This window comes from Gouania willdenowi, chromosome 3, assembly GCF_900634775.1.
Source record: "Gouania willdenowi chromosome 3, fGouWil2.1, whole genome shotgun sequence".
Lineage (NCBI taxonomy): Eukaryota > Metazoa > Chordata > Actinopteri > Blenniiformes > Gobiesocidae > Gouania > Gouania willdenowi.
Window position 1 is genome coordinate 36,875,233 of NC_041046.1, and position 10,724 is coordinate 36,885,956.

The 10,724-nt window shown below is 34.5% G+C and overlaps 1 protein-coding gene across 1 annotated transcript in view; it reads left to right on the forward strand.

Annotated features, from left to right (window-relative positions):
• Positions 1 to 9,109, forward strand: part of pde8a (phosphodiesterase 8A) — a 71,770-nt gene extending 62,661 nt beyond the window's left edge. The window contains exons 18-22 of the mRNA XM_028436954.1: positions 3,328 to 3,545; positions 5,164 to 5,296; positions 6,757 to 6,921; positions 7,012 to 7,141; positions 8,104 to 9,109. Of these exons, the coding sequence (XP_028292755.1) occupies positions 3,328 to 3,545; positions 5,164 to 5,296; positions 6,757 to 6,921; positions 7,012 to 7,141; positions 8,104 to 8,210 (753 nt within the window). The 3' untranslated portion in view covers positions 8,211 to 9,109. The remainder of the gene's footprint in view (positions 1 to 3,327; positions 3,546 to 5,163; positions 5,297 to 6,756; positions 6,922 to 7,011; positions 7,142 to 8,103) is intronic.
• Positions 9,110 to 10,724: the final 1,615 nt, after the last annotated feature.

Below are 10,724 nucleotides of genomic sequence, written 5' to 3' on the forward strand. Positions count from 1 at the left end.
GAAGCTGTATTATTATGATTAAGTGCTGGGTTGGGGTCAGTTATAATTGTTAATGAATTATAATTATGTACGTAATTATAATTGTCAGTGTAATTTAAAAAATCTGTTGCTGTCGTAATCGTAATTGAGTTTAGATAATCGACTTTGTAACTGTATTTGCCGTGAAAATATTAAAACATGTTGATTAGGAAGCCTAACAAGGTAACCAATAGATTGGAAAGAAATTAGATGATGATGGTGATGATCATAATAATATTATTAATATTTGTGTGTGTATTTTACAGCAGATTTAGGACCTGTTATCTTAACAGATGCATAACAGAAAGCAAACACAAGAGGAAGGTTAACTTTTATTAGGTTATTCTTTTCAGGCTTAGTTATTGTGATTAATTGTAATTGGGGAAAAAATGCTGCTCACTGTAATCGTAATTTAGTTGTAATTGAATGTGGGTAATTGCAAACGTAATTGTAACTGAAAAATGAAATTGACCCCAACCCGGTAGTGTATGAATACAAATCAAACTTGATTGATTGATGTCTATATTTTGAAGATGTAAAATTATAACAGAACAATAGTTTAAAAAATGAAAAATGATTAATTACAACAGCAGAAATAGACCATTGATTTGATCCACAAACACTTAAACTTCTCAATTTACATGTGCCAAAAGAAGAAGTAGTGTAAACTTATTTAATCCTACCCCTTTAATCATTACCGATTTAGATTTTTGATGATAATAATAATAATATTAATTACCCATATATCAATAAACAGTCTACAATAGTCCATAGCTAATCAGTAATACTCAAAACAAAAAAACAACTGGTGATTAGCTAGCCTCATACTCGTTCTGTTCCATAATTTTACCCCACAAATTGACACAAAAACTTTTCAATGTTGCTTGAATACTGTAAATGTAACTTTCCCCTTAATTCATAACACCCTCTTTTTTGAAGAACATATTTTGGATATTTTCTGGCAGTAGATTTCTTCTTGCTTTCTATAAAATCTGTGCAGTTTTGAATTTACTGACTGTAGGAATAAGGAACATGTGTTCTCGAAAACCAACATTCTGAATTATTCTCATGGCTCTTTTCTGTAGTAATAAACCATTTGGTTTGAACATTCACATTTAATGTGAGACTTCAAGTTCATTCTGTCATCAATTATCACACTGAGAAATGGATTTCCATTCACCCTTCCTAGGGTGATTTTATTGCTAAAAAGAAAATAAAATAAAGTGTTGTGACTGGGTTCAGGGGAAGTTGTATTGCTGGAAATGACGATATAGTGATGAATGTCACAGTGAAACATTGGCAGGTGTGAGGCTGCGCTATTCAGAAGTTCCTCGTTAAGTCACTGGTGTCGACACAATAACACACTTTCCAGAAATAGACATTTTTATCTATCAAGTGTGATGCTCCAAATAGTCCTGGGTGTCGAGTGCTCCCTGTGAACCTGCTTCATCCTAGAAAGCCACAGTTGGCCCAAGTGTGTCAGTGGCTCACTATCTGGTAGAGGGCGTGAACTGGTTAAGCTGATTACCACAACCTATTTCTGATGTCACTGGTGTGATCTTTTATTGGTTTAGCCTGTGATCTGTGAAGTTACATCAGCCGAGGTTACCGACTCACTCTCTGCAAATAGGTCTGTAGGACTTTTCCATTGAAATTGTTTTAAAAATAAGGAAATATTTATAGTGGTTGATAAATTCTGCAAGTGGTGTTTGCCAAGGTTGGGGTCAATTATAATTTTAATTGCGTAAATGGTCATTAATTGCAATTATGACGTGATAAGCAATTGAGTTCAGATATTGAAATATACAAAGCTAATAATACCAAAAATCTGATTTTTTTTACAATGTAATTAAAAGCAAAACTGGGGACGCATGTTACAGTTCTATGGCTTATACATAGGCCTATGTAATTAATCATTATTTAAATGTGTTTAATATTAATGTTTCCTGTCATTTAGATTGACGAGGGGTATACTGACAATATGGAAGTCCAAAAGAGTCATAATTAAATAAATAAAAACAACATTTTGAAATATACATCATTTTGATAAATAATAAACAAATATATAATATGGCCATTAAATTGTTAAATAATGTAATAATATTATTAAAAAGGCCGTTATGGAAAAGGACATTATGAAATGAAAACTGACTTTGTAAAAAAAAAAAGTTTATTTTATAAAATCTTAGAAAATAAAGAGTATGACATGTTAAAATAATCATTATGAAATATTTAATTATAATAAATTATTATTACTAGATATTCAAGAATAATAAAATGTATTTCATAATAATATTACCATATTTAACATTTAATGGCCATATTATATATTTCTTTGTTAATTATCAAAATGGTATTTATTTCAATATTGTTTTTATTTATTGACTCTCCTGGGCTTCCATGTTGTTCTGTCAGCTTAAAGAGAACAACGGCTCAGACGCCCACACCAAAAATATTATTACCAGTATTTTCATTGATTAGGAAGCCCAACAAGGTAACCAAGCGATGAGAAACAAATGAAACAATTTTTATGTCTTTTACAGCTTTACAGAGTCAAAACCGAACCATTATCATAAGAGATGCTAGCAGAGAGCTAACACAGGAGGAAGGTTAAGTTTTAGGGGGTTATTTATTAAAGGCTCAGTAATTGTGATTAATTGAATTTAAACTTTAGTAATCGAGAAGGTAGTTGTAATTGATTTCAGGAGGAAAGTAAAATAATAATTGTTAAAAAATAGTAGAAGAAATGCAACAAATTTGCCCCAATGAGCAAGAAAAAGCATCTGAAACATCTAAATTACAGTTGCACACTACAGCACTACAAATCCCATGAGCAGTGTGTGTTCTTGTTGGTTTATTACAAAAGCTTGTGCTGTGCATTTTATTAGGTTAGAGTTGCTTTTTAAGCAACAAGAAGCTTCTCTCTTTAATTCGTTGACTTATTACACTAATTCCCAGCCTTTTTTTAATGACTGTATAAATCTTTATTTGTTTTTTTGTTTTTTGCAGCGCAAAGCGACTTTGCCAACTGTTAAAGGCATTTTTAGTTGTTTTTAAATTGTAAAACATGTTGATGAAGAATTGAATAAACAATATTTCCTGCCCCTGTAGTACCTTTATGCACCCCTAGGGTTACACATTTCTTTGTTCATTTGATTTGCTGAACAAAACCCTGTTTGCAACGTTATATGAATATAGTAGAAAATTCCTTTTCCATCATGATGAATATGTTTCTGCAATATTAAGATTTTCTTGGTTATTTTTTATTTTTTTGAAGTTATCTCATTTTTGTTACTCTTTGGTCAACAGCAAAGTTTGGACCCCATTGACGAGGTGGCTGCCCTGATTGCTGCAACTGTGCATGACGTGGACCACCCAGGTCGCACAAACAGCTTCCTGTGCAACGCAGGAAGTGAACTGGCCATTCTCTACAATGACACTGCAGTGCTTGAGAGTCATCACGCCGCGCTGGCCTTCCAGATCACAACAAAAGATGATAAGTGCAACATCTTCAAAAACATGGAAAGGTATAAAAGCTTTGGGAGAAGATCCTCACAAATAATGTCACTTTTTATGTTTATGGTTATAGCATAAAATCATGCAGGAAATAGACAAATTATAGTAAAAATACAATCGAGTCCTTCTAAAGGTATTATTTAATAGGGATGTCCCGATACAACTTTTTCATTTACGATATGATATCGATATTGCAGCCTTGCGTATCGGCCGATACCAATATTGATCCGATATCAGCATGAATCATACATACTTTTATTACTTTTTTTTATTATTTATTTATTTAATTTTTTTAAATAAAAAAATAATAATTACCTATTTTGTAGTGTGGAATGTTAGAAAAGTCTTGATCAAGTGATGTCACTCAAACAAAGAACAATAGTCAGCAACGGTAGGTATGAGAAAAACTGACCCATTTATTATTAACCAATTGGTTACATACATTTTTACCTTCAACATAATATTTACAGTATTCTACAATTGAATAACATAAATAAAAAATGACTGAAAAATAAATAACTAAATCGATTTTCAGTTTTAGACTGATATCGGACCGACATCCGATATCGATATCGGATTGGGACACCCGTATTATTTAAAGCTGTTGGAGATAATACTTTTTTATAGTGTTGGCCTCATAGATCAATAAATTCAAGTTCCATGCTCAAAAAGGATGTACACGTTTGAAATTGCCACTCGAAAATTTGTTTTGATTTTCACCGTAAACACTCTCTCTATCAGAAAAGTTTTGCGCATTGCATTGTGGGTTGTTGAGTCCCGTAGATGGATGCATAGAAGTGTTTTTACGTCATTCTTGTCACGATTTCTTGCGTTTCTTTGCCAAACAAGTATTTCCAGTGATATCAGATTGAAGTCAAAAAGCTTGTGTTATATAACTACTCATGATAACTCATTCATAATGAGCTAAGATTACTTTTGAGTAACTGAACTTTAAATGTGGGTTTTTATTTTTATTGCTACGTGGGTTTCAGGTAATTCATTATCTACATACAAAATACATTAATCCATTTTCTTAAAACAGAGGTTCCCCTACCTTTTTTGGGTCGTAAACCTACAGTATTTTGATATAAAAAATGTCCAGCGACCTCGGAGACATTTTTTTTCTTCTTCTAGAATTCATTTGTTGATTATGTTTGTTAAAGTGTGTTACAAATACAGAGTAGCCAGCACCACCTCAGATATTTTCATACTGCATTTTATTTATTTTTTTATTTACAGTGACTAGATTTCTATTTGAGAAAGTGTATGTATAGGATACAGTTATATACTGTATATAACTTATTACTAGACATTTCAGCAACCCCACATGGGGTCCCAACATCCATAGTTGAAAAATGCTGTTATTGTCCGTCCTTTGTACGCACATGTGCAGAAATGGGAATTGAGTTCAAAACAGAGCAGCTGAAAATGTGCTGGTCTTCACTGTGGGAGAAGGAAAACAAAGCAGCCATTCATGACCACTGTCACTGTACTGAGGAGGGCGAGGGGCTGTCCACGGGGGCTTTAATGTTTCCAACCAACAGCTTCGTCATCACACTCCTCCTGGTGACACACTGTCCATGCACGTCCCTCCTTAATACCATGTGATTTCTGTCCTGGTCCTCCTAGGAATGAATATCGAACATTACGACAGGCCATCATTGACATGGTGCTCGCCACTGAGATGACTAAACACTTTGAGCACGTCAATAAATTCGTCAACAGCATTAACAAGCCGCTGGCTGCTCTGGAAGAGAGTGGGGTAAGATTGTTATTAACGTAACCGTTGTTTAACATCTTCATTTCTCATTTTGACGTGGATTTGTGTTGGTGTAGATGTAAAAACTCTGTACGATATCGTTTAGCTCCATGTTTACAAAACCACACCCAAAACTATGAAACATTAGTTTAAATGAGTGAGAGATGATGATACGAGTTCAGCAGAGCAGCAGCCTGTTGCTGTTTGGGCCCCGTTATCGTAGCAGGGAGAGAATTTCACGCCTCGGTACCATCTTTGCCATCCCTGTGAGGAATGTTCAACACATAAATACATACATAAACCACTTTTCATATGTTTACAGACACAAAATGGCGCTAATAAATTATTTTTACGTCACTTGTTCTAGTACGTGAGCTGAATTTCAGTGGAGTTGAAAAAATGATTTTACTTCATGTTAAACATCCTGAAAATCATATTCATAGAAGGAAAGCCTCTTCTGGTTTTTAACCAACAGGATTTTATTTAAACTACACTTTGAAAGATGAGCGATTATCCCATAGATCAGTGGTTCTCAAACTTTGCTTTTTGGCGCAAGTACCCCCTTTCTCCTATTTCTGAATCCTAGTACCCCCTTTGTCCGAGTACAACATTTTGCTCAGAATACTGTAAAAAACATCTATAGAGCATAATAATGGAATTAATGAGTGATGACACACCTTTTAAAGAATCTCATTATGTAAATATGTAAAATAAAACTTTATATAATGGCTCCTGAATAGATTTATTTCCATAGTTTTTATCATTTTCCGGTCATTTCCCACCTGATGTGGGACCAAGACCCACCTCCATATTTTTAAGTAAGTAATTAAGTAAGTAATTTATTTATAAAGCGCTTTTCGCAGAAAATATCAGAAAGTTCATGTTCTAATCAAGATCATTTCAATCATCATTATTATGATAATTATTTTTAATGTTAATTTTCTATTCTGTCTTTATCAAGTACCCCCTGTAGTGCCATCGCGTACCCCCATTTGAGAAACACTGCCCTAGACGAGTGGTACATAACTTTTGTTGCACTAAATGCAACTACTGTGTCAGTTTTACAGCGTTGTAGTGGCAAAGTTGGTGTGGATGTAGTTCCTGGTTTCAAAATAAAAGCTTAATTATAGTAACTAGGTGGCTTCCAGAGGTTGGAGAAACTAGGGTTATTAAGTTTTTTTAGAAGACTGCACACTAATAGTGTGTTGTGAGAAACAATAGGTTTAATATAAAACTGCCAAAATTCCAAGTCCAGAGGTCATTACTGCAGTGTTTTTACATTCCATTAACTTCAAGCAGTAGGTTGTACTCTTTGGCTGCAGCGTCCCACATTTTACCTCGGATTATGTGCTTTTCATTAGCTTTAAAATGTAACAACGTTATCCATGGTTTCATTTGTTGCAGTTACAGTCTGTCTTTGAATTCTTCTTTGTGTCAATAAAATGCTTTTTATTTATTTAAAGGGAACAGAAGATGAGGAATCTGTCAAAAGTGTCCTGACAACCCCTGAAAATCGCATCCTTGTCAAGCGAATGCTCATTAAGTGTGCAGACATTTCCAATCCATGCAGGCCTCTAGAGCTCTGTATAGAATGGGCCGGACGCATCTCAGAGGAGTACTTTGCACAGGTTATTATAATAAGCAATAACACTAACATTGTATGTGTGTGCGTAGGTGAATGTTTTTGTGTAATTTGTGTGTCCACATGTTTGTTACAGACAGATGAGGAGAAGAGACAAGGTCTACCAGTGGTCATGCCTGTGTTTGACAGAAACACATGTAGCATCCCAAAGTCCCAGATTTCCTTCATAGACTACTTCATTACGGATATGTTTGATGCATGGGACGGTAAATATTCACAGCTCAGCATAAATACTGTTACTGTACATATAGTACACACTTTTTAATGTAGTGTTCTCCTTTCTTCTTTTTCTTTCTTTCTATTTTTATTTCCTTCTCTTAATTCTTTCTACTTTTTCCTTCTTTCTTTTTCTTTTTTCTTCATTTTTTCTTCTTTTTCCTTCTTTCTCTTTTTCATTTTTCTTCCTTCTTTCCTCCTTCTTTCTTTCCTTCTTACATTACACACTTTTTAATGTAGTGTCCTTCTTTTCTTTTTCTTTCTTTCTTTCCTTCTCTTCTTTCTTCCTACTGCTTTTTCTTTTTCTTCTTTTTTCTTCCTGTTTTCTTCTTCCTTCTTTCTCTTTTTTATTTTTTTTTCTTCTTTCTATGTTTCTTTTCTTTTCCTCTTCTTTCTTTCTTCCTCTTTTTCTTTTTGTCTTCTGCTTTCTTCCTTCTTTCTCTTTTTCTTCTTGTTCCTTCTTTTTCTTCTTTCTTTCTCTTTTCTTCTTTTTCTTTTTCTATATAAGATACAATGACTTTCTTTGTGAACATTTTCATTAGTTTTCTGAAGGGATTTTCAGCAGATGTGTCACAATAACGAGTGGATTTCTATAACATCTATTATTTACTTTCATATCATACATATCTCTTCTATCTGGAATAAGCTTTTTGAAATTTTCTTTTTATTTAGAAAGGCAAATTTCCATCACAAACATTATTCACAACAATATACACTCCAAAATATAGAAAGGGTGGTTATGGTAAAATTCAGGTGATTCTGTCCATATTGTCCTTTTTTCATGGCATTCTTTTTTATCCCTTTAAAATCTGATGTGAAATCCAACACAAGAAAGAAAATAATTTGTTGGGAATGGTTTTCTTTATGTACAAGAAAAAAAAAACAAAAAAATACTGATAAGTTATTTATTTGAAACCGTCATTGGAGTTTTAATTCTATGTCTTCTCTTCAGCTTTTGCAGATCTTCCTAATCTCATGCAGCACTTGGACAACAACTTCAAGTACTGGAAAGGCCTGGATGAGAGGAAGCTTCACAGCCTGCGACCCCCTCCGGAGTAGATGTTGTAGTGTTTGGCCTTGGGGACCCCACAGTCTGGGGGTGCAAACATGCTATATTCTGCTGGGACATCTGTACCCTTGCATGCCCAGCCAACCAACCAACCAGCCAAAGGGCCTTTACGCCTTCTACTCTTCTGCTTCTGTAGCACGCTGAGCATCCATGTGTCCGTACACTCGGAAACCACGGGACATCCTGGACAAGTGGTTGCAGAAATATCCCTGCTGTAGGACGTAAAAAATTGAGACAGAAAAACTGTCACGGACGTTGCGGAATCCTTTTTGAATTTGTCGTGCCTCTCACACGTTGGCAGTGTAGCTGGTGCGATGACTTCTTGAACTTGAGACGGTCCTCATGCTCTCCTGGAAAAAGTGTCCATCCTCTGATGACCAAGGGGACACTCCTGCCTGCCCGCCTGCCTGTGAAGTTGCTGTCTGAGTAAAAACTGTATGTTTACTAAAGGAGTGGATGGTCGACATATGAAGGTGTCCGATCCAAGTCAGGGCGTACAGTCACTTTTGGCCTCTGTTCCTGTGCTTGCAGCCACATTATGAAAGAACACTCCACTGCTCATTTTCATTTGTTGTTTTGTTTTTTTTTTGTTGTTTTTTTTTCTCTTTTTTGCTTGACTTGGGGTAATATGTTTATGTGTCCTTTAGAGACACACCCGAGTCGAGAGGTAGCGGGGGAGAGAGGACACTTTCTTTATCGGTCAGGGAGTGGACTTTTGATTAAGGCCACAACTGAAGAAAGACAAAAAACCTCAACATCATAATGATCATAGGTATCTAATTACATACTATTTAGTATGTTCATTTTTCGTAGGTGTTCCATTATTTCTATATTAAGATGAAGAAATAAATTAGTTGATAAATAAGAGGAAAATACATTTAAAGAGAGAGAGAGAAAAAAAAAAGCCAAAGTTAATGAAGACACATACTACTCTAACTCTTAAAAATTCACAATTATTATTCATATAAAGCATTACCTTATTAAGCATTTTTATTTTCCTATTAAAAGTACAGTACCAGATGAAGCGAACACTTTTGTATTGCACTGTAAACAATATTAGAAATGTTGAAGTCTCCATGATTTATCCAGGGCTGGGATGTTGCATCAGAGAATAAGCTTTTGTTGTGGATCGTCTGGCGTTTGTGTGTGTGTGTGCGTGCGTGTGTGTGGGCGTCTTTTGGATGGTGGTGTGAATGTGTGGGTGTCTTCATTGTTGCAACAATCCCTTACTCTTGGTTTAATGCTGTAAACCGCTTGACATTTGACAACAGCAGAAATATGTGAAAGCATTTTGGACTTGAAAATTTTGTCTCCCAGAAATTTTTGTATCTGGTTTATCCTACTGAAAAGACTGCCTTATTTTATACAATATTTATACAGTACATCCCACTGTGCAACTGCAACAGACATCTGGAGTTTTTATTATGACGTAGTTGGAGGGTTATGTTCACACAAATCTCAATATTTTTATAAACAAAGAATTTTACACTGGATTTGAGGCAAATGAGATCAACCATTGGAGCCGTCTGAGAACCTATGAATGGAACGGCCACGCAGAGTGTATACAGAGGACTAAACGCTAAAAAAGGATGTTGACCGCAGACTTGTCTATCACTGTCTTTAAACAGTCTCTTAGCGGCCAGGTTACATTGACTTTTGAGCAAACATCACTCTATTTTCGCCACTTGTCCAACATCCTTATGCACAGACCAGGGAACATGTTTTTGTTCAAGTTTGGATTCAGATTAGGATACTAATATATGTTAAAGATAGTCGCTTATTAAGAAAATTTCTTTTTTTAAACACCATACAAATGCCATAACAGCTAAGCAAATGGTGGTTAATATTGACCACAAGCCTCCTTGTGTTTCTCTTAAGACAGATTTGTTCTCAGTCGAGGGATTGGGTGGTTCCTTCTGATTCACATTTTGATCTGAAGGCACAAAAGAGAAACTAGAAACTACTCAACAAAAAATAAAATATCGTTGAATACGTTTGGTGTGTTTTTTTTTTTTTTTTTTACAGCGCATCATCTTCCCCCACCATCATTTTCAAACACATGTATCACTTAAATAAAAACATCCATATACACTGAATATTTGCATTCAAGTTTAAAATACAAAAATAAATTATTTCTCTCAATATTTTTCATTTAAAATGTTTTTTGGTCTACTAAATTGTAATGTTTACATTTCAGATACACATATTAGACTCTATTTATTTCCCTTTTCAGTGAGGTGATTGCTATTTTGTACAGTGGAGAAAAATATTTAAATCTAACATTGCTAGCCAACGACACAACATGTATGTCAGCTGGAGATTAAAACCACATTTGCACTGCACTACCATCTGGATCTAGTATATTGTTATATTAACAGTAATATAACAGAATTATGTCGCAAATTAGGTTAGTTTGCAGCTGGTTGTTAGGAATTTCTAACATGTACACAACCACAAACTATGCATTTAAATTTTTTTTTTTTTTTTTTTTTAAATATATTTAA